We start from the raw sequence: 24386 nt of genomic DNA, 5'->3' as shown, positions 1-24386 counted from the left end.
TTTGAAAATTTCAATTTAATTTATGAAATTATTTTGGAAATAAAAGATTATACTCTATAATTAATTACTTTTTTTTGTAATGGCCGAAGTTTGAACCCCAAACTTTATATATTTTATATATTATTCGTAGCAATTAAACTAAGTTGACGAGGATATATAATTAATTATTTGCTTGAAGAATGTATAATAGTCCAATATTAGTATGTTGGTGAAAAGGACAGCATAACAATGCATGAGCATGACGCCATGAAAGCAACAATTATACGGTGCGGTTGTGGCGGGTAGTGAAAAGATAAAATTAAAAATAAAATAAAAAAAACTCAAAAGAGTTGTAAAAGACGTAATGTAACGGCCTCGTGAAACTTCTTCTCATTCTTCCACGTGTCACCCCTATATATTTTCTCACGCTTTCTCTCCCTTTCTCTTTCGTTTTCCTGGAAAACCAAAAGCGAAAGCAAAGGAAAAAGAAGAAAAAAATTCACAAAAACAGATACTATTATTCCTTCCTTATTATCACGATCATCAAACCCTTTCCAATAAATCTTCCATTGCTTTTCATCATCAAATGCATTTCCTTCATTGCTAGATTTCACAAACATTTTTCGTTCCTTCTTCGTTCTTCCAAAATGGCGAGTAATGATAATTTCAACCGTTCAGACTCTTCATTTAGTGATAATTCAGTTTATTTGGACGCTCAAGATCGTTCCGTTCATGATGCTTCTTCTTCAGGTATATTGCTTTGTAACTTGAGATCGTGCATTTTCTCATGCAATGTCAACTATATATTAGCTTTGTTTCCGGTGTTCGACACGTGTCAGGGTCGGACACCAACACTATATCCAGATTACATTCAATTAATTTATTTTTTAAATTCATTTTTTTAGCTATCACTAGTGTTGACAACATGTCTCGTGTTCATGTTTGTATCGGTGCTTTGAAGAATCTAATAAAAATATAAAAAATTAATTAATTGAACGCAATCACATGTGTGTTGTCGGACAATAGACACTTCTTCCCTCAGAAGTTTTAGTTCTACAATTACTAATTATGACAATATTGATTTATTTATTTTTTTGCATATGAAATTAGAAATAGAATGTGGAATAATAGTAATGTAGAACTCTTTGAGGTGAACAAGCAAGTTTGTAACTATATGTATTTTTTTTGGTGTTGGGATTAAGCAGGACGTATTAACAGGGATTCATCATCAAGTGTATCGCAAAATGTGGAAGAATATGGAGCTTTGGGTGTTGTACCTGAAGGTGAATCGTCCAAGAATGATGCTATAGTTGGAAAGCAAAGACTGCACAGTCGATTATGGGCTAGGTTCTTTGATGAGAATGTTCCTCTCAGGAAAAGGGTTTGGCTCAATCACTTGCATTCTTCAAATTTTATGCTATTGCTATTTTAAAAACCTATTTTTTTAATTTATTTTAGTAGGAATGTTGTTGTGAGGGAAGTAATATTTATGCACTACTATATAAAGGCAATGGAAAAGATGGTAGAAATCCGGCTTAGGTAGTTTGGGCAGGTAGAGAGAAGACTTGTAGATTCTATAGTACGAAGAGTAGATCAGATGGAGGGTGGTCAAATCACTAGAGACAAAATAAGACCTATAAAAACTATTCGAGAAACTATTAAGAAAGATCTAGAGATTAATGAGTTGGATAGGGATATGGTGTCATTTGATCCATGCAGCCAATCCCACTTAGTGTGATAAGGCTTGGTTGCTGTTTTTGTTGTTGCCTTGATATAGTGATATAATAAATTGCTTAGCATGCTGATATTCATTATACATGCATTACATTGCATCTCTTGATGTTCCTTTAAATGGATCCAGATACTAATATAGTAATTTATGTCTCTGAAATTTTCTATAGTTGCTTGATTTTTAATGATTAAAAATTGTTTGCAAATGTTGCAGCTGAGATGGCTAAAAAATGCTTTCATGGTGAAGGATGACGGTACTGTAGAAATTGATGTTCCAGGAAATATTAAACCTCTCGCTCTAGAAAATGGAACTGGAGTTATTGATCCTAGCGATGAATCTTGCAACGAAACAATCAATGAGGATATTGAACCTATTCGACCGCAACAAATTGCAATGCTTATAGTTGGCACACGGGGAGATGTCCAGCCATTTGTTGCCATTGGGAAGCGTCTGCAGGTGTCATTCATTCTTGCTTTCTTTAGTAGTAGTTTTTAAACACCAATTGTTTTGAAGAATATGTGCTGTACATCCTTAATCTTCTGCATGCTTGTGATAATTAATGACTTCCTTTGCAGGAAAGGAATGGTCATTAAAATAATAGTTTTTTTAATAGCAAACACATAATAGAGGTTTGAATTGAAGTATTTGAGCTTACTCTAGAGGATATTAGAAATTATGTTAGTACTTTTCGCCAAAGTCATATTCCAGGTTTTCAATTGTGGTTATGGTCATGGTTCTGGCTGCCATTTCGCAAGCTGATGCAGTTTGCAATTGTGTAGGGCTGCACAGTAATGCAGTCTTCAATTCGAAACAATGGTTATATTAAGGAAAGATGGTTTTATGAAACTATAGTTAGAAACATCATACTCTGGACACCTTTCATTAGTCTCTGATAAATCCTTGGACTGGAACAAAAGAGTAAACAAACGTCAGTTGAAACTCTTCTTTGTTTGCAAAATGTTTTGGCACTGAGCAAACGTTTTCTTGTGTGCTACTTTTAATGTTATAACCCTGCTTTGGCTTGCTTATCTGCTTTTAAAGTCCTGAGAAGATAACTGGTCTCCTCCTATTAAAACATGTGTTCGGAGTTTCTTAAGCAGGTGGATTGAAAGCTTAGATCAGCCATTCAGTTTCTGGTTCCAATTATTTATTTCACGTGACGTCCTTACCAGTTAACACTCCAAATAACTTCATAATCACACAACTTTACTTCTCTCTCATAAGTTAGCCTAATCGAAACTACTGTTGGCTGTTGCAGTTAATCAATAAGGTAAAAAGGCAGGATCATGCCTTTGAGCAACACTCGAATAGGTTGAGAGAAACTTTATAGCTGCACAACTTGTATAGGTGGAAAGTAACCCTTTTGGTTGACTTCCCACTCATCCAACCCATATGAACCATAGCTGATCATAGAGTTCCATTAATTTATTTTCTTAATGATTTATGCCTCTCCTGTGTTTCATGGTGGATTTCATGATACTTTATAAAATCTTGAGGTTTTAGTTTTAATATTTTTTCCTCCTTGAAATCCTTATATTTTGTTTCGTAAGTCGATGTTAATCGAATGTAATTCAACCTGATTGAAGCTGAAGTTTGTTTGCAGGCAGATGGCCACAGGGTTAGGCTAGCTACACATAAAAATTTTGAAGACTTTGTCTTGTCGGCGGGCTTGGAGTTTTACCCTTTAGGTGGAGATCCCAAAGTTCTTGCTGAGTGTAAGTATTTCTTCCCTTATATTATCCAAATACTTGATCTTGCTAGATTCAACTTGTATTAATGCTTTAAAGGCCAAGTATTGCCCCCTGGAACTATCTTTTATTAGTAACCTGACATGAAAACTTAACAAGAATTGCGAATGATTTCTCATGTAGTTCTCTTTCTTATGATTCAAGTCAAACAAAATATATATGAATATAGTGTTGGAAACCCTAGCCGACTTCACTGCGGCTAGATTGGGTTGCCAGTTTAATAGACAAAGTTTGTCTTATATGCCATTTTTTAGGAGAGGGTACTGTTTTCCAATATAAATATATGTACTCATCATCAAATGATGAATGATATTTCTTCTCCACACATGCTTTCAAACTGTTTATATAATTAAATTAAATCCATACATAATTTTATTCAGATATGGTCAAGAATAAAGGCTTCTTGCCATCAGGACCTTCAGAAATACATTTACAAAGAAGTCAAATCAGGGCTATTATTCACTCTTTGCTTCCTGCATGCAACAGCCGGTACCCAGAATCTAATGAACCATTTAAAGCAGATGCAATAATTGCAAACCCTCCAGCATATGGTAAGATTTACTTAAATTCAGTTTCTCTTTCAATTTTATCAGACTTTGATTCACAATAATACAATAAGCAGGGACGGCACCAAGTAAGGACTTGCGTGTGCCATGGCCCTCACTTTGTTTTGGAAAAATAAATAAATTTAATACTTTATATGAAATTAAAGTACAAGGAGAGGATAATATTTGATTTAGGCCCACACTATAAAAATAAATAAACAAATATTTAATACACTCAAAATCTATCTCGTGTCTCTTTATGTGTTATGAATATTATTAAGAATCAAACGTAAATGATCATTAGGTTACATATTTATATTTATTGGTACAAATTTATATATATGTTGCCTACACTACTCAAAATTTCCGGGTGTCGCTGTTGATAAGTTAAGTCTTTTCCACATTACTGAGAATGTAATCAAAGTATCAGACATTTTATCAAATAATAAGAGATTGTATAGTGACCAAAAGTCTGTTCAACAACAAATCTAAAGTCTCATGCAATTTAAGGATTTGGATGGTCTATAAAGTGTTTGGTACAATTTACAAAAGTGTGTAATGACAATCTTATAGATCTTTATAACTGTGCCTTTGTGTTATAACTGTTACACCATCAACCATTATCAATTAAGCATTTTATAAGCTGCAGTGCACCATAAACTTTAGAATATCTCAATCTAGAAATGACCGCAATACTAACTGATAATCAGAGATTTTTTACAAGCTATTATGTAGAAATTCCCCTGTTTTCTTGATTTTTCCAACCCGTATTTGTATCATAATATAACTAAAAATATTGTTATTTTAATGTATATGAATTTATGCAGGCCATACTCATGTTGCAGAGTATCTAAATGTTCCGCTGCACATATTCTTCACAATGCCGTGGACGTAAGTTTGTTTGCTGACATGGTCTAATCCTGCATTCAGTTATCTATATTTTTGTTGAGAGACTCACATTGGAAATGATATGACCTGAAAATATTTAGAAATTGGGGGCATCCCTCACCTTATAGGCTGGTTTTGTAGGGTTGAGTTATGTTCAACCCAAAACATAAGATGTCATCGCTTATCAGAGCATGTCCTAAATCCGTTGGGCCACCTAAGTCACACTTCCGATGTCTAGTCTTGGGCGTGAGGGGATGTATTGAGAGTCTCACATTGGATATGATATGACCTGAAAATGTATTTATAAGCGAGAGACATCCCTCACCATAAAACTGGCTTTATGGGGTTGAGTTATGCCCAACCCAAACTTAGAATTTCTAGCATGAGTTCTTTCATTTTTGTGAACCATTCATTCACTTTAGATTTATTATAGTTCTCAGTTTTTCTTATTTGTTGGAGATTTTTTATTTTAAAAAAAAAAAATATTTCACTATATTTCAGGCCTACTAGTGATTTTCCCCATCCTCTTTCCCGTGTTAGACAGCCAATTGGATACAGAGTGAGTCCAGTGGTCGTTCTGTTAATCTGAAGTTAACTTACCTATTAATTATACCCCCATGGCATGTCTAAGTCAGATATGTTTTTTTGTTGTGTTTGAACCTTTCAGCTGTCATATCAAATAGTTGATGCTTTAATCTGGCTTGGAATACGAGATTTGATAAATGAATTTAGGAAGAAGAAGCTGAAGTTAAGAGCTGTTACTTATCTACGCGGATCTTACACCTTCCCTCCTGATATGCCCTATGGTTATATTTGGAGCCCCCACTTGGTCCCTAAACCAAAAGGTTAGATGCATATCAATTGTGTACTCTCATATCATTATAGTCGGCACTGTTGCCCTCTTGATGTGCCATTGTAGTTCCTAGAAGTGGTTATTTTAATATAGGATTGATACTTGCTACTTAATGCCTATTGTCGCATCTTAAGTCTTTGTTTCTTTTTTCGTCAAAAAAAAAAAGTCTTTGTTTCTTTTGAATTACGCACCCACTTTCTCTGGCTTAGTTTGTCATGGACTTGAGCTGCTTTTTGAACAATGTAGTGATAGCCTGATTCTTTTTAACTTCTGCAGATTGGGGACCTAACATTGACATTGTTGGCTTTTGTTTCCTCGACCTTGCTTCAAATTATGAACCACCAAAATCGCTAGTAGATTGGCTTGAAGAAGGAGAAAACCCTATCTATGTTGGATTTGGTAGTCTCGTGAGTTTCTATAACTACATGTTTAGGTCATCTGATCACACTGATTAATCTAGGGAATCCCACTGTTTAAATATAACTTTTCCATATTATAAATTTCGCCTAAATTCATTAATCAATAACAGATAGATGTATAAGATTCGCAGTGGTATGTCCCATACTCTGCCATTGAATCAAATGTTCTTTAACTTGTTTTGATCATTAATTATCTTGGGAAATTTCTGTGAAAAGGAAAGTTAAAAGATCAGATTTTCTAGTGTTTGAGGAAGTGTCCATAACTTACGGATGACTTTTTCCAAACTCCACTGAATATTAGAGATCCGTCTTGAAAGAAATTTGTATCAGTATAGAATTTACTTTTAGAAGCAACAATATCAAAGGTTCATCTTAGAAGCAAAAGAAGAATACTTCCAGTTCTGGAAAGATCAATTAACCTCTTAAAAAAAAGGCATTCATCAGACCAGCAATATGAAACAGTGGAGCTTCAAACCTAAATTTATATAAAACTCTAATTCTGAACTTAATCATCTCGATTATCAAAATACACTTCTTTTATTAAACTCTTTAGAAACTTACATTTTGATGTAAATTTTGGTTTGGATTTTGAAACAGCCTCTACAGGAACCAGAGAAAATGACAAGAATCATAGTTCAAGCTCTGGAACAAACAGGGCAGAGAGGTATCATCAACAAAGGGTGGGGTGGTCTTGGGAATTGTGAGTCTTGATTTCTACGTCAAGCATGCCAATCATTATACTACATTTTTTTTCTGCTCTAATTGTGATTCATGTAGTGATTTCTCTTTCTTAGTGGCAGAACTAAATACATCTAAATCTGTGTACTTACTGGACAACTGCCCGCATGATTGGCTGTTTCCACGATGCGCTGCTGTGGTACCTACTAAACTTTTCTTGGTAGAAAGTACAGTTGCTTTCACTATAAATGGGTCTTGGTTGATAGTTGTGAATGTTTCAGGTTCATCATGGAGGCGCTGGAACAACTGCTGCCGGTCTTAGAGCTGAAGTAATTATATTTATTGCAATGTGAAATATTATAACATCAGTGTTATATTATAAATGCATCTTACAGTAGAGTACCACTTTTCTTTATTTTTGTAGTGCCCTACCACTGTTGTACCATTCTTTGGGGACCAGCCATTTTGGGGAGAGCGGGTGCATGCCAGAGGAGTGGGCCCTGCACCCATCCGGGTAGAGGAGTTTACGTTGGAAAGGCTGGTTGATGCCATACGCTTTATGCTGAATCCAGAGGTAATGTTCAATTGTGATCGGAGCAATTAATATTGTGAATGTCGCATTAGCATGTAGAATGAATTTCATCCTTGTTCACGATGCACAAGCTTCTGACACCATAATGGAACCTGGAAAAGGGGATTATGGTTTACCTTGAGCAAGAATAGAAAATAGTTTATGCTTATCTGGCATCGTTTATTATCTGAAATCTAAGGATTTATATATTATGCTCTGGGAGTGACCAGTACATTTTGGAGACAAAATCAAATAAACGTCCAGTATAAAATTTCCAACTCTTGCAAAAGAGTATTGAACAAGATCAAATAAATGTAATCTTGACAAATGTCACCTCTAATGGTCTTCCATATATCACATTTGATACTACCTATTAAGTAGGCCAACCAGTGTTGTGCCTTCGTTGATAACTTAAGAGGCTTTCATCTATTCGTTTTCTTATGTCTTTTGATATATTGTTTTGTGCTTTTATGCAGGTGAAAAAGCGTGCTGTTGAACTTGCTAACGCCATGAAAAATGAAGATGGGGTAGCAGGAGCAGTTAACGCCTTCTATAAACATTATCCGCGCGAAAAACCTGATACTGAGGCTGAGCCCAGGCCAGTACCCTCAGTACATAAACATTTATCTATACGAGGATGCTTTGGCTGCTACCATTCTTCTGCATAATGGCTTCTTGTCCATACAACACATTCCTGTATGCAATCATGTTAATTCTTCTTTAGTCTAGTTCTGCTATATCAGATATTGTGACTGAAATGTAAATTGTCGTGGTGATTTTGTTGAGCTTCTCCGGAAATAGTTCAGAATGGTCATAACTGATGATATTCTTCATTGGAATCTTTTATGAAAAGAAACATGCTTACTTCACAGGTTATGTATATGTATATGTATATGATTTTCATCCTTAGGCGGGTCATACAGGCTTGTTTCAATCCTTTCAAAATTATCATGTTTTAAACATCGCTGAGTTGTTAAACAACAATCAAGTCATGTCTGTTCAACTAAATAGTGATTTTTAAGCATATTATACACTGTTTTAAAACTCATCTAATATCAGATAAAATAGTAGAAAAACTGAGAAAAAAATGTAAATGAATGCAATGTCAATGCCATAATGAGTAAAAACTAAATATTTAATTTAGTCCTTAAAATTATAGGATCGTGTCAATGTCATTATACACTTTGTTTCGAATGCATTTCTAACATTACCAACTTATTATCATTTAGCCTAGATGAATATCAACAAAGGACAAACAAACCAAATTAACTTTTTACTGTTCTAGGTAACATATTGGACTTTTTTGTGTGAATCGGATATCATTTGCATGCAACTTTAGCGACCATTGTTGCATTCTCAAGGCTGGATTTGAACCCATGACATCTGTTTAAGCTGAAAGAGATTCATTACCATCTCATTTGAGTGCTCTTGGTTAGATTGTTGATATCATAGAGGTCAGGTTGATTCGGTCCTAAAAGTTTAGTGACCAAATTGTATATTTAACCTCCATTCGTTCAAATACCTAAAGCTATAAACCGAACTCACCACCAACAAAATATGAAACCTGAATTGAATTGATATTATAGTCGATACTAACCTTTGAACTCTTTTAAGTTATACTTCGATCATAATAACATAACATATAAGTAAAATTTGGAATATCCAAATTATAACAAAATGTAAGCAAAAATTCACTTTTCATTATATTTAATGATGATATATGAACAATACCCGAAATAATTACTAACAACTGCAAGCATACATGAACGGATCCAGAAAGCAATCAAACGGGACTGAACAAAAATATTAATATAGAGTACATAAAACTTTATCATATAATTCAATATATAAAATTTAATAATTTAATTTGTAAACATTGGTAGTGTAAAATTATTTTACACATACATCTAATCACATATCACTATTTAGATATGTGTTTGAAAAAATTAATTTGCACAAACAATACATATATATTATAATCTATTATAATCACAATATTTATGTAATATAACATTAACATATGATAACGTGAGCTTAGCTCAGTTGGTAGGACAATGCATTATTATATATAGGGGTCGGGGTTCGAACCCCGAACACCCCACTTATTCACCTTATAAGATGAATTCTAGCCACTAAATTACCTAAAAAAAAAATAAAAAAATTAGTTATACATGATTTTAATATAACATAGATATACACTAATAATAAGATAACGCATATGATACTATACTACAATTGTGTGTGAGAGGAGGAGGGAGAGGCTCAAGTTCATCCATTAGATCCGTCCTTGCAAGCATATGTCATTAGGACACAAGTTAGTAAAGATCTATAATTAATAAGTCTTCTTTTATGCGATCATTTATATGAGATTGACAAGAATTGTGAACAACTAGTTAGTTTTGCTTATTGTATTCTTGTATGGAATGGAGCAAGGATCCTCTCCATTTAACAAAACAAATGGAATATGCAATTTGAAGAGAGATAGACGCATATAATTGATAATGAGCTCTAGCACTAAGTGAGTACTACCATCATTAATTATTTTATATTTTTTTCAATTTTTTTTTTGTCTTTATCTCTCCAAATGGAAGAATGAAGATGATCATAAATGGAGAGGATCTTAACTCTCTATTATCGAAAGAGTCTAATGTAATTTCTCACTAATGATGTATGTCAAAGAAGAAAACGATCTTACGAAGCCTAACTTGATTGCATCCCTCATCTGACATCTCTTAATAGCCATCATAGAAGATGCTTGCTCAACATATCCACGAGGGTTGTTCAATCTATCGGAACACAACTTTCGATATATATTTTTTCTGCTTAAAAGTAGATCGAAAGATAGTTTCCGATGTTTGTTTTCGCGAATTTTTGAGCATTTCATGGACCGTTTAGAGCAATTACCATCATAGAATTATAATAAGCCATAAATACATCTGCAAACAAAAATCTAGATGTGCAATTCAACCTTGGTACAAGGAAATGAGGATTGGCATTAATGAACCACATGGGCTTCTCAAAAACTAACACTCTACTGCCGTGTTTGGCACAAATCACAATCACAACATCATTTTTGGAGCGAAACATTTATTATCTACTTTTTTTTTACAAGACATTTATTATCTACTTTTTTTTTTTAGGAAACATTTATTATCTACTTATTCGTTACAAAATTAACAATAGATATTTTTGTTAAAAAAAAAGTAAGAGTTAATTTAAAGAAATTCTATAAAAGGGAGAATAATTTTTAATAAAATTTTATATTTAGAGGTGAAGGTTTATACTTTTATACAGTTAAAAACATCATATCTTGTTTTTTGATGAAGCACAAACATCATCTTGTTAACTTTTATCTAAAGCTTTTTTACTTTATTGTATGTTTGGATCTACCCTACTTAATTTCAAATGCGTTCAGTGAGCCTCTCCAATGTTCATCGTGATTTGTCTCTTTTATAAAGTTACAATTTCAGTTTTATGTCAAAAAATATCTACACTATTATATTTATATTAAACTCTGTTAAAAAGTGTTAACGTAAACGTTTAATGTTAAGTTGGTATGTCTAAAATCACCACTCTCAAAACTAAGGTACATGAGTTTTTTTATTAAGTCTTCATTTGATACAAAATTGATCGATTACTTACTTTATAATATTTTTGATAACATATTATCTGTAAAATTAAGCTGAATTCAAAAAGACGATGAAGAAAATATGCGTAAGTTAATCATGTTTAATGTTATAAGCACTTTTGGGCCTACCACATTAATGTTAAATGGTCCGTAAACACCTTTTAATGAAGTTGGCTGAAAAAATGGGTAACAGTCTAAATATTTTTTTTGAAGAAAATAAAATGGATAATGGTGTAAATATTCTATGACTTAAATGACCAGATTAATTTGTAACAAAAGACCAACTTGTTCTAAAATGTTAATATCTTATCATTTTTTATGAAATTTTTTCAATGAAATATGAGTTTTTAGGTTTGTACGATGAAGATTCGCATTTGTTTGAATTTGATGAGTTTTTGATGATTTTTTTGTGGAGTTTTTGAATTTTTTTTATAAAAAAAGATAATTATGTTGATATTTTATAACATAAATGACTAAATTGGAGAAAAAAATGACGAAAATGTTGTCCAAAATTAAGTTAAGGGATTAATTATATAATTTTGGCTAAATTTTTCTATCTACACTTAATTTTGGCTGAAGCTTGAATTTGTTTTGAAATTTGAAATTTAATGCATGTCAAATTCCCCCTTGACTACGCAGCAGTGTTTCCTTATTAAATGTAGTTACAGCAAACCCAAACCGAGGAATTACGACCTAAGAACTAATTTGGTCAAGACTTGAAATTATTGTGAAAAACTATCCGTGACTTTTTAAACTGAAGATGAGAACTAAATCAACCTTCTTAAATTTAGTTTTGGTCTATCAGCTCTAAGCTACCTTCTTAAATTTAGTTTTGGTCTATCAGCTCTAAGCTACCTTGTATATTGGAAGTGCACACTTCCTACAAAACTTGTTAGAGTCGCTCATCCAAGAAGTGATTAAAAGGGTTATGCTAACAAATGCCCCAAAAACATATAAGTAAAATGTTATTGCGTGAAAGAAAAGAAACCGATTATACTATTCAACATCTTCAAATGCTTTCTTTCCTGATAATTCATTTTAGCAATCAATATTAGTCCATATAAGACTAGTTTGGTCTGTCGTTTTAGTAACAAAAGGATATTCAAATATCAACTATAAATGTGTATATATAGAATAAAATTTGTAACTTTGATCCACGTTCATAGTATTTACTGACTCTACATAATAGATGATAATATCAATTGCCTTAAATACTATATTTCTTTAGAAGCTTTTTCGATAAGAAATGATTTGTGAATTGTTGTACTCTATTTACTAAGAATTGTGAAGATGTGAAGGATTTGAAGGACTTGACTCTCTTCCTTTTTAGAAAGGAACTAAAGAAGTAATTCACTTGGAAGATAGAAAATAACTCTATTTGTACTCATTTTATGTTGTATGGATTCATTTCCAGAAATCACGACTTTTGAGCCTGATAAACTTGGTCCTTCTGACCTATTTCCTCTGTTTTATCAGAAATGCTCACGGATGGATCCACTTCCAATGTTGACATCTGTAATGAGGGAACGATGGGAGGTTTTATTCTGCGTGTTACAGTCATGTTCAACCCTTGTGTTGTATGAATTGTGGCTCCAGTAGTCATAACAACCTATAAAAACAAAATGAGCTGAGTTAGTAAGAGGGTTTCAGTCAAATCGTGACAGTTGACAAGCTAGCACTTGCCATTCAGCACATTGTAGCATTAAAGTGTGTTTGCGATGGTGTTGAAACAAAACTTGCTTCTATTGTTCAACGCCAACCCAAACACAGTTATTTGTTTCAACACAGTGAACCTTAAAATGCGATTAAGAGGAGTTCAAGCAATCAATCATTATCTTTTGCAAAAAAGAGTTAATATGTTCTTAGTCCCCCAACTTATGTTAATGTTTGGTTTTAGTCTTTAAACAAAACAAAGTAACTTTTTCATCCTTAATATCTTGAAATATGCATTAATTAATTCAAGATGATTTATTTTAGTCCATATAATTTTTTTGTCTTAGTTCATGTCATATTTGATCTTTGTTTTAGGGAAAAAAAACCGAAGAAAAGGATCTTACAAGGACTAAATTGAAAAAACAAATTATATTGTATGGAAAAAAATAAAACAATGACAACCAATTGTAATTCGTAGCACATTTCAGAACATTGGGGACCAATAATATTCTTTTTAAACATTAGGGGACAAAACCAAATATTAGGAAAAAAATTCAGGACATTGGGGACCAATAATATCCTTTTTAAACATTAGGGACCAAAGCCAAATATTAGGAAAAGTTGGTGGACTAAAAACATAATTATACAAAAAACAATTTTACAATAATATTTAGAGACTTCATAAAACCTTGAAAATATCACAACAAAGTAACAAACTTACTGGTGGAGCTCCAACTGCCATTTGAAAGTTGAATCGTCTAACAAGCATTGCAAGTGCTACTACAACCTTTACAATAAGCATCATAAAAGCATACGAACAAAAATTATCATTAGTATGTGCACGACATTTTCTCTCAACAAGTCTTGAGAAAACTGAATCCATTCATACAATTATATGGTTCTTCAACTAGCTCGTCGGATTAGCGGATAACAAAAAAGATTTAACAACACAGCAGTTAACATGGACATACCTCGTATGAAGCAAACATATCCCCTATACATTTTCGTGGCCCTCCGCCAAATGGAAGATATCTACAAGAAAGAATAACATAATAATTTGCCTGTATATTATAAACCATGCAAATTGATTAAATAGAGGTATTATACTTGAAGCCTTGATTTGTCTCATTAGGGTTAGGTCCATCTAATGGCCATCTTTCAGGTTCAAATTTATCAGCATCATTCCACAGTGTTGGACTGCGATGCAGATTCCACACGGATATAAAAATATCTTCTCCTCTGCAAATAATTAATGAGATAAAGTCAGCATATATCAGAAAGAAAGACTCTCAATATATCACATATTGAAAAGAAGAAAAAAATTATCGCATACTGTGCATGGAGCCATGGACAAATTCGACAGGGTCTATTTACATATAAAAATCGATAATAGAGATGACCGTGTTTTGTTTAAAGTAATTTTATCAAACCTTAAGTGGGTTAGTGTAGTATACTCTATAGCCAAGAACTTTGAACTAACATTTTTGGTCAATAAGTCAATACTAAGAGAAAGTCGAAGATGAAACAAAGAAATATGAAGACTATTAAATAAAAAAAATTGGCAAAACTGTTCTTAACCAGCTAAACAAGATGATATTTTTACGAATTACCTTTTTATAGGATACTCTCCAAGAACATCATCCTCAATAGAGCGACGAATCAACACAGGCGGTTGTGGATAAAGCCTCAGTGACTGAAAATTGTGTATATTTAGAAAAGTCCATCACTAGCAAGCTATAAAAATAATCAATTTAAACATGACGGGAGGTATGCAATCTTTATACCTCATTGATCACTCGAGTTGTATATTTAAGTTTCTTCATGTCTTCAATAGTTGGAAATCGGTCACCAAGTACAGAGTCAACCTGTGAAAATGTATATATTATCCTATTCTTATGAACCGGAAATCTAATATGATACTTTGATACTACTGTGAAAGCTAAGGATCTCATGAAACCTCTTCTTGGAGCTTGGACATGACACTAGGTTCCTGCAGCCAGCATAAAAAAGAAAAAATATTATTGTATTAGGCTATTAGCCACTACTGCATTATAACATTAATTCTTAAGTTTTATAATTCACAATGAAGAAATAAGTCAACTGTGCATATTTTAGCCTGAGGTTATGTGAAGAAACAACTGCAATGTTCTATTACAAGACGTACACGCACAAGCACACACATATGTATAGGTATTGATACAGAAATGCACATTTATTTTATTTTTATTTAACCATAGCCACAAATTTATTACCTTTGAAAGAAGATAAAAGGTCCAAGTTAAAACAGCGGCTGAAGTTTCATGTCCAGCAATGAGCATTGTCATTAAGTCATCACGGAGTTGCTTACTTGTCACCTACAAGGAGTCATTGCTTTCATAGTTTGCACTTGCAACAAGTTTCTCTATTGACTAAAGCAGTTTATGAAGTAGCTAACATACATCATCTCCTGACGCCAACAAGAAGTGAAGAATACTTGGATCTTGTTCATTCATGTACTCTTCATGAAACTGTAGCTCTTCTTCATCCACCATTCTCTGTTTGATGATAATTGAAAAACATATATTAAACAACAACATATAGAGCTTTAGTATTAAAGGTCCACAATAGTAATAAGATGAATCACTGAAGTGTGTTTCTACGAAGAGCTGGCTAATGACAGCATTAAATTTATATTTAGAATTGATACTTATTTAACACACGCATCAAAGTCTGTATCATAAATTTCCTATGTTTTTGAAGAGCATACCGGAAAACTATTGCATGCAACATCAGAGAAATAATCTTTGTTGTGTAAAACTAGGTATATTGCAAGACCAAGATATTATATAAGAAGAATGCCCATGTTCTACTAGCCTAAGAAAGATTCAAAATATGTGCTTTAAAGATGAAGTTATAGTAGTTCCTCTAATCTTACTCATAAATGGAAGCAAGAATAACCATCAGATATCAAGTGCATCAATTTCCATGAAACGTTTTAGATGGAAAATACAAGACCTAGATGTAGTTAATCAATAGTGAATTGCACAACAGGATTAAACTATCTCACTATTCCACAAAATATCTGAAAAATTAAGCTAACAACATAGGTATCAAGTTACTGAATTAACTTGAACCTATTTTGAGAAGATAAGCTTGTCGCTTGTGTCACTGTAATGAGAAAATTACCTTGCATATTGCTATGAGATTGTTAAGTGTATCATTGACAAGTTTGAGAGCTGCAGTAACCTTCCTTTGACGCGGGGATATGTCTTTCCATATTGGGAGATCCCAGACTGGAATTGGAGAAATGCTTCGATCTTCTGCTTCTCTCAGTACGGTATAAACAGCCTGACTAATTAGGTAATGTGCAACAATTAACTTCACTGAGAAAAAGCAAGATAAATTGTAAACAGTAACATAAAAAATGACAGAAGGGTAAAAAGTGGTGGATCCAGAAACTTTCATGAATGTTGGCAAGAAAATAGTCTATAATACTTTTCCGGAAGAAAGATTTATGTTTTTACAAACTACATAATTTCCTGAAGAAAAAAAAAACTGGATAAATATATTGGGTTTTGGTCTTCATATATTTCATATTTTGAAAGTCAAAAGTGGACCGAGGAGACATGGGATGCTTAAGGGGACAACGTCTATTTCTCTACGGGGAGAAAAATGTATTATGTACTTTTCAGTTTTAAGTAAAAAATCAATTATCTTGTGGGGGCAATTGCTTCCATCTCTATATACCTACATACACCTGAATAAAGGAATATTCCAAAAAAGTTACCTCAATTATACCAGTGTCGTTTGATAAACTATCAAAATCATAATTGAATACTGCTTTCCCAATGACGTCCAACGTCAATCGAGAGAAAAGTGACTCCATTTCAACATCTTCTCCGTCAGATGCAGCAGTATCTAGCTTCTGGCAGAGCCTGTCTGTAGCTTGTCCAAAAAGGCCGATCATAGCTGCTACAAACTATATAATCACATTCAAGAAATGAAATCAAGAGCAAAATAGATAAGCTGCGGTAGTGATTTAAGAAAAAAAAGTTTAGTTGCAAGCATCTCTCAACAGCATCAAATGGATAGATTCAAATGTCATAAATGACATTCTAATGGTGATCAATATTGTTTGGTGAATCTATGTACCTTCATTAAGTAACAATGCTACCTAGCTTCTTAAAGTTTCGAGTATTCCTCAAATATCTCAATTATAACCTATAACCATTCTAACCTACATATCTTAGTAATAGTTTTTCCGGCCTAAGAAAGGAAGCCTTTGATTCACGACATTAGCAGCTTAGAAATATCTATCTAAGATATGTTTCAAACATTGACTTTAAATAAATCAGTCCAAGAACACTAGAAAACCTTCAGATGCAATGCTGGGACAATAGTACGCCGTCTAACTCGCCATATTTCCCCATCAGCTGGGATAAGCCCTTTCCCCATTACAAAATCCAGGATCTCAGCCAAGATACCCTGCACATGGAGATGTAGCAAACAATGTAAGGAAGAAGCGCCAGAGCAGAAAAACAATTGCACAATACCAATCATTGTTGACTATTGATTTGATTACCTTAGAATAAGCCTTTGAATTGTCTTTCAATATGTGTTTTGCAATAGCCGGATCCGATACTATCAGAAAGGACTGCAAGATAACCAATAAGGAAACTCAGTTATCCCATATAAAGCGCCTTTTATTATTGATTGACATAGTAAAGTTCAAGGTGAGGATAGTCTCTCCCCATTCCATTGCCATGGCAAATAATCAGTGTGATTACAAATCACTTACCTAATGAGGGATCCCTTAATTAAAACCTAAATTATGCAATTGTCATGGACAGAATAAACTATCCCATATAAGACATTGGGCCTTCTTGGATTGACAAATTTCAGTCTATCAGTTGGCATAAACACTTGTGAGAGTGCATGAAAACAACTTATGATAGTTGCTTTCAGCTTGTTTTCATAGCTCTCCGTGATAGATTATGAAAACAGTTTGACTTTATTTTATCTTTTGCCATAGAAATAGCTTCCCTCAGAGATGGTTGCCAAATGATCATTAGTGCTTGTTATAGTAATAGCTTATTATACATAAGTACTTATGTAACCAAAACTTCAAATTGAAAGTGTGTCTAGTGTCCACATTGACATCGACACATGTGATTACTTACATCTTCTCAAATTATTTATTACTGCTATCAACCTATAGTGTCAGTGTCGTGTTTCATAGGTGATTAAAATCACCTACCCCATGAAGGATCCTTTGATTCAAACAAACATAAGTTATGCAATTGTCATGGACAGAAGGTAGAGAAAATGAGTCAAACCTAGTCAACTATCCCATATAACTTATGAGAAATTGTTTTCAAAAAGAAATGAACTAAATTTCAGCTAGAAAAAGACTTAACTAACCTTTGGTCCAAAATTCAGCCTGAAAATCCCACCATATGTGATGTAAAGTTCATACAATGGAATGAAAAAGGCCTCACTTCGAATGGCGCTAATTGACCCTTTTGCCTCAGGAATTTTAGGATACAAACCAAATAAAAATTCCAAAATCTCATTGGACACTCCCAAATTTGACAAGCTCTTCTTTAATATAGAAGGTAAACTGTATCAAACCCACCAAAAAAAACAAAAAAATTTAAAACTTGTGCCCAAATCAAATTATACACTATAGATAATGAGGATATTATTCAGTACTAACCCATCACTGAATTAAGACAAAAAATCAAGAAAAGAATGAAAATTTGGAAACTTTAAGGTTGTTAATACATACCCAGATTCTTGTTTGACAGTGAATTCACCTGAGGCAATTTTAGCAGACAATTCAGCTCGTCTTTTCTCTTCAAGAAGCTGGTCAGCACTCTTAACAACACCATCATCCACTGAATCATTTGGACTTCTACCATTTGAAGAAGAACATGCAATGAATGAAGAACATGATCCTCTATGTGATGTTTTTAAGGAACATGGAAAGAGAGAACAAGATGAAGAAAAAGTGGTGGTTGGTTTGAGTGGTTTTATGGTAATATATTTGGAATGAAAGGTTTTTGTTTGAAGTGAAAGAGGAGGAGGAGCATGAAGAAGAGTAAGATGAGAAGCCATAGAAGTTAGATAACACAAAATTGGTGTTACAAAAGTAACATCCAATTGTGGAAGAGATAAGTGTAAGTGTTTTAATACACAACACTCATGTGTCAAAGGAGTTTTGTGTTTTTGTGTCAGGTTCTGAGTTGGAATCTTTTGGATAGATACTATTTTCATGTTTTGTTTTTATGAGAATCAGCCACGTTTGATTGAACCACCACGTTCGATTGAACCAATAAGTACGACATCGAAGCATTGTAAAAAAATTAATATTTAAGGATATTTATATGGGAATTGGAATGGAAAGTGTTGTTTGGTAGTGAGTTATTTGTAGAGTAAATAACCAATTAAAGATTTGAAATTGTAAGTTTCGTCAATTACTCATTCCACTGAAATTAATAAAATTTTAATTGCTCCATGAAATTTTACAATGTTAATCAATTTATCCTAACTATCAAATTCTTCTGTTAGTCAACATGACGTTTTGCAAACATCCTCCCTGAAGTTTTTCACTTATGTGCAAAATGCCCCCCAAACTTAAAAATTTATAAAAAAATAAAAAACTTATCCTTGACTCAAAAGAAGATATTAAAGGCAAAAAAATTATCCAAGGAACAAGTTAAGAAAAGTCTCAAACGAGGATATTTGAAATTCATTACACTTAAAATCATTATCCAAATTCATTACACCTAAAAACATTGTCTTTAGGATGAGAGAAATTTTGGTACTTGTAGTTTAATGTATTGAGAGCATCAATTTCTTTCTGAACTCTATGTTGAGATTCTTCCTTTGACAATGAATTTGTTCTCATACAGTTCTCAATTACCTTATCCTTCCTTGAATATTTCTTCTAACTTTACTAGATATTGACTGTTAATAATGTTTTATGTCTTGCCTTGAAACGTTAGAACTGCTACTGCTAGGGCCTGGGGACAATGTTGGATTTATATGGGACTCTGTTGCACTCTATGTATAAGCTCTTTTACTCTGAAAGTTAAATGCTTTTCGTTTTAAAGCATCAAACAAAAAGTATATGCCTCAAGAAAAATTGGAGAGTTTACTTGTGGTTTAATGCTATTGAAGAAAATATTTCTTCCATCTTTATTTTGATAACCCTGAGTTTATGCTCCAACTACATGCGCTAAACTTTGGGCTGATCAAAGTTTTGTTAACATTTAAAAATAAAAAAAAACAAAAAAAGTTTTGTAACACATACTTTGATAAATATGTAAAAGAAAAAGCACATAAGTTAACTGTTAAATATTAAAGTTAAATGTTTATTTTTAATATCTTTTGAGTCAAAGATAAGAAGAAAAAATATATAAATTTTTAAGTTTAGGGGGTATTTTGCACATAAGTGCAAAATTTCGGGGAATATTTACAAAATTTCATGTTGACTAACAGAAGAATTTGATAGAAGGGGTAAATTGATAAACGTTGTACAATTTCATGGGATAATTGAAGTTTTGTTAATGTCAGAGGGGCAGTTGACGAAACTTACAATTTCAAGAGGAATAATTGCTTATTTACTCGTTATTTGTATCTATTTTGTTGTTGGTGGTATTGTTTTATTATGAAAAAATAAAATAAAAAATTGGTCTGAAGTTGTGAATAAGGTATATGCTGTCTACAACTATATAAACTACTTTATAGAATTAGGTAAAGACAGTAATGAATCCTCGTTTAAAAGATTTAAGATTAAATATGATTTTGATTTTTATAAATATATCAACTTTTTCTTTTAATTTCTTTAAAATTTTCCTTCAACTTTTAGTCATTATAAAATTTTGAATTACTACTTTTTGTCATTATTTTTAAGTTAATTTTTTATTTTTATTAATGAAATTGTGCAAAAATGTGTAGATTATTGTAAAAATATTTTCCAAAAAATTAGAAATTGTGCAGTTTACTTTAAAAGAGGGACCAAAAGTGAAGATGGAAATTTTTTTGTGGGACTAAAAGTTGAAGGAAAATTTTAGAGGGACTAAGACGAAAAATCGATATATTTATAGGGACCAAAAATATATTTAACCCAAAGATTTAATATTGTTATATAGATTCGTCAAAAAATACATTAATAATTCAAGAAACAAATTCGACGAGTGATTGTAAAAGCTCTTCGGATTTTCCATATTTCAGTATTGTTGTTTGACGAGGCAATGAAGGAATGGTGGATTTTTCATATTTCGGTGGTACATCCAAGATCACGAGTCATGAGTGTGAAATTTGTTTTTCTTTACGCGTTGTTTTATACAAATTACATACTCCTTGTGTTTGTGCTTACTCTTAAAAATAATTTTCTTGTTAGCCAACATCAAAAATAGGCGATCAAAATTTAGGTGAAAAAAACCCCTAGTCGAGAGAAAGTTAGGTAAAGGTCATGATATTTAGGCAAGGAAGAGCAGTTTCTATTAGAGAAATAGTATTAGAAGTTGATGAATGTGTACATCCGCTGTCAAATTATTCTTTTATGTTAAATTTTTTTGTTGACGATAAGATGACAATTGATTTGGGCTGTCAAGATGAATGATGTGGCATAGGGACAAAATTGAAAGTAATAAAATAGGAAAACAAACATTTTGGTTGGATGTGTAGCTTGATATGTATTGGTCCCTGATTAAAGATGGTGTGACTCATATTGGTCCTTCAACATCTACATCTTCTTCACCATCTTCATCATCTTTAACAATTTGACCTTCATGAACCTTTAGAAAAACCTAAAAATTCATTAACAACAACCGTTATTTTCTTCATCATCTTAATAAACTCCATCATTTTCTTCAAACAGACCCAAAAAAAACTTTGAAAAAATGGAAGATTGATTTCACTTAAAGTCAATTTTTTTCGAGATTTTTTAGAATAAGAAAATTCATATAACAATAACAACATACATCGAAAGTTGTTTTCTTCCTTTTCTATTTCACTCATGGTTGTGCCATGGTTTTTGTTGTTGAACATTTCGTAAAAAAAGATTTCTGAATTTTCCAAAAATAAATTCAATCCACAAAACCATATGGATTTGAAGCTTGAAAATCCATGGATCAAAAGGACAAAAGTGAAATAAAAAAAAGAAGATAATAGTATAATTTTACGAGTAAACCACTAAATTGATCACTGTCTTTGTAAGCGATTCTTAAATTCAAATTAGTATTTGACTTTATTAATATTTGAAAATAGTTTATATCTTTGTCAAAAGTTGCTCAATTATGTCTCTCGTCATCATGTAAAAAAATAAAAAAATAGAAACATATGTAACATTATGACATTGTGATTGACCAATGTCACCCAACTCTATATCACACAAGTCCTATCCGACTAGATGCATGGTTCTATATTTTTCATAATGACGATAGACTTAGTTGAAAAACTTTTAATAAAAAAACTAAACTATTTTAAAGTAGGGTTAATAGTGTTTTTCACCCCTGTAATATATGTCATTTCCGGTTTTCGTCCCTATAAAATTTTCGGTTTGATTTACACCCTCGTCAAATTTTATTTCCGAAAAACACCTTTAATACGCCATTCAAATTAGTATTTGATTCTCATTTGCCTTATAGGAACCCTGCATGCTCTGAAGGTGGTCCCAGAGTTGGGTCGTTCTTCAATGGTTCTATTCATTGGCTGGTTTATAATTATCAGACTGAAATGGATGTTATTATTGCCTTTGATTTAAAGGAAGCGACAATGGCAGAGATAGCTCTTCCAAATGATTGTTCTCGTGGAATTTATGATTTGTTGGTATTTCATGGACTTATCAGTGTATGGAATGTGGAGAGGTCTACAGTTAAGATATGGGTGATGCAAGAATACGCAGTGCATTCATCTTGGACTACGACTCTTGATTTTTCTTTTCATCCTCCTCTGGATTTTTCTCCAATATGCTTTACAAATTGCGGTGATATAGTTGGACCAATTGCTGGTGGTGGATTAGCAAAGCTTAATGACAAAGGACAACTGCAAGAGTATCATTCCTATGGTGACCGTTACTTTATGAGATCCCAAATGGCGGTGTATATAGAGTCTCTGCTTTCACTCCCCGATGGCACTGAGCAAGCTTAAGATAACTAGTGATACCAAACAATAAGAATTTGATTTGATTGTGAAATATTTGTATTTTCCATTTTACTGATATTGATCTTGTATTATGAACTCTTGGTATCATGAAGCATGGGAAGTGATAGGCAGAATACTGAAACTGGGAAAAGACATAACATAATCGAGAGTAGAGGTGATCTTTATCAGCAGCTCAAATGCCAGTTCACAAATCACATAGCTCTGCTGTTTCCTCCTTGCAGCTCCTTAGTGAAGATGAAATTTGTCTAGTCATTGCCAGTAGGTTGTTTAGTCTCTTTGACTCTATGCTTTGTTGTTTTATGTTGCTTCAACGGTTGATTTTGATTTGTTTTGAATGTTGTTTGATTTTGGTTGAATGGATGGTGCTTTCTTTATGTCTGCATTATTGAAATTGTGCAAGGTGTTTGTGTGCTTGTTGTGTTCTTTTAGGGCTTTGTTATGTAACTTATATTGCTACACAACGAGTATCCTTAAAGGATTGGGACCCTGAGATGAAGTGTGAGGTATATATAGGACCTTTTCCATTTTTTCTTTACTCCTCACTTTTAGGATCATTCTAAGGATTCTTCTTCATAGTTTCTTGAGCAAAAGTTGGTGCTTCCTCCATCTGTTTAGTTACTAATACATCAGCTTCATTTAGACTCATCAAATATTGTGCATTTTTGTGTTGAGTTCTCTAATTTTTGTGCTATGATTTCTGATTGTGAACTTTATTTTTTGGGGTTAGTAAGAGAGGATTAGTTGGTTACATGGATTCACGAATATTAGACTGAAGGTAAGGGCGGTGTGGTGGACTGGTGGTGGTTTTAAGGAAAGTGGTGTTTATGGGTTGGGGTGATTTTGTTGGAACTTTTAAGTGGAAGAAGATGTGAGGGAGCATCGTTGGTGCTGTGAGATTTAGTGAAGTTTTGGAATCTAGGTTGATGATTCCTTTTGATATGAAGGCTATTTTTAGATTAGCAAAAGTTACTTCAGCTTGTGTTGGTAATTCAAGGACTAGTTCAATAAATTGCTCTCGTATAACTAAAAATTTCTTGAACTAGTGAACATTGGATAGTGATGCAGGTTTGGTCAATTTACTACTATCGAAACTTCTAATGAAGAGAAACAAAATCAATCTGTTTTAATTTCGTCGCATACATGAAAATCTTGCGAAATCTGTTTCAACTACATTGTATATGAGATCGTCTAAAGTTAAGTGATGGTGTATTCTTTGCTATAATGCAAGAGGTGCATTATTGCAAAAGATTGTTTCAATAATAATTATAGATATAAATTACAATTTAATATATTGCATAAGAACCAACATTGTAAACCAATATACATAACCACCACTACAAACCATAGCAAAACACGTACATGAGTTTGCTCATACTCAAACCCAAGATTAGAAAACAAAAGGACTCTGATGGCGAAACTTGTATCTTTCTGTAGAGATGCTATGCTACTAACTATCCACCAAAATGAAGATACCGAAAAGTGCACTGTTAGATGAAGAAGTAAGAACCCTAAAACAAGGAGACAAACAAGTTGTAGTTGC

General features: G+C 32.8%; 3 protein-coding genes across 4 annotated transcripts; 2 read left to right on the top strand and 1 right to left on the bottom strand.

Annotated features, from left to right (window-relative positions):
• Positions 1–417: 417 nt before the first annotated feature.
• LOC120577888 (sterol 3-beta-glucosyltransferase UGT80A2) lies at positions 418–8284 on the top strand. Of its 2 annotated transcripts, none has more exons than XM_039829781.1 (14): positions 418–729; positions 1185–1360; positions 1925–2167; positions 3315–3426; positions 3840–4010; positions 4832–4895; positions 5394–5451; positions 5560–5737; positions 6022–6152; positions 6762–6828; positions 6959–7041; positions 7124–7171; positions 7267–7416; positions 7890–8284. In XM_039829781.1, exons 1-14 carry the CDS (start codon positions 627–629, stop codon positions 8079–8081), a joined length of 1776 nt encoding a protein of 591 aa, XP_039685715.1. In that variant the 5' UTR covers positions 418–626; the 3' UTR covers positions 8082–8284. The 2 variants fall into 2 exon arrangements, with proteins under 2 accessions (XP_039685715.1, XP_039685714.1); XM_039829780.1 differs by having other exon boundaries at positions 421–729; positions 6762–6864.
• A 3858-nt stretch (positions 8285–12142) lies between these two features.
• Positions 12143–18922, bottom strand: LOC11409691 (protein LUTEIN DEFICIENT 5, chloroplastic). The gene is made up of 15 exons (XM_003624070.4): positions 18462–18922; positions 18095–18293; positions 17256–17327; positions 17048–17158; positions 16461–16652; positions 15860–16021; positions 15133–15228; positions 14947–15048; positions 14652–14684; positions 14479–14559; positions 14305–14387; positions 13802–13933; positions 13666–13726; positions 13416–13481; positions 12143–12650 (listed from the first exon to the last, which is right to left on the bottom strand). Exons 1-15 carry the CDS (start codon positions 18788–18790, stop codon positions 12459–12461), a joined length of 1911 nt encoding a protein of 636 aa, XP_003624118.3. The 5' UTR covers positions 18791–18922; the 3' UTR covers positions 12143–12458.
• Positions 18923–22417: 3495 nt separating this feature from the next.
• On the top strand, positions 22418–22831 carry LOC120577887 (uncharacterized). Its single transcript, XM_039829779.1, has one exon. It carries the CDS (start codon positions 22418–22420, stop codon positions 22829–22831), a length of 414 nt encoding a protein of 137 aa, XP_039685713.1.
• The last annotated feature ends 1555 nt before the right edge of the window (positions 22832–24386 follow it).

Source organism: Medicago truncatula, unplaced genomic scaffold (genome assembly GCF_003473485.1).
Source record: "Medicago truncatula cultivar Jemalong A17 unplaced genomic scaffold, MtrunA17r5.0-ANR MtrunA17Chr0c19, whole genome shotgun sequence".
Taxonomy (NCBI): domain Eukaryota; kingdom Viridiplantae; phylum Streptophyta; class Magnoliopsida; order Fabales; family Fabaceae; genus Medicago; species Medicago truncatula.
This window is presented reverse-complemented; position numbering and strand designations above follow the sequence as displayed.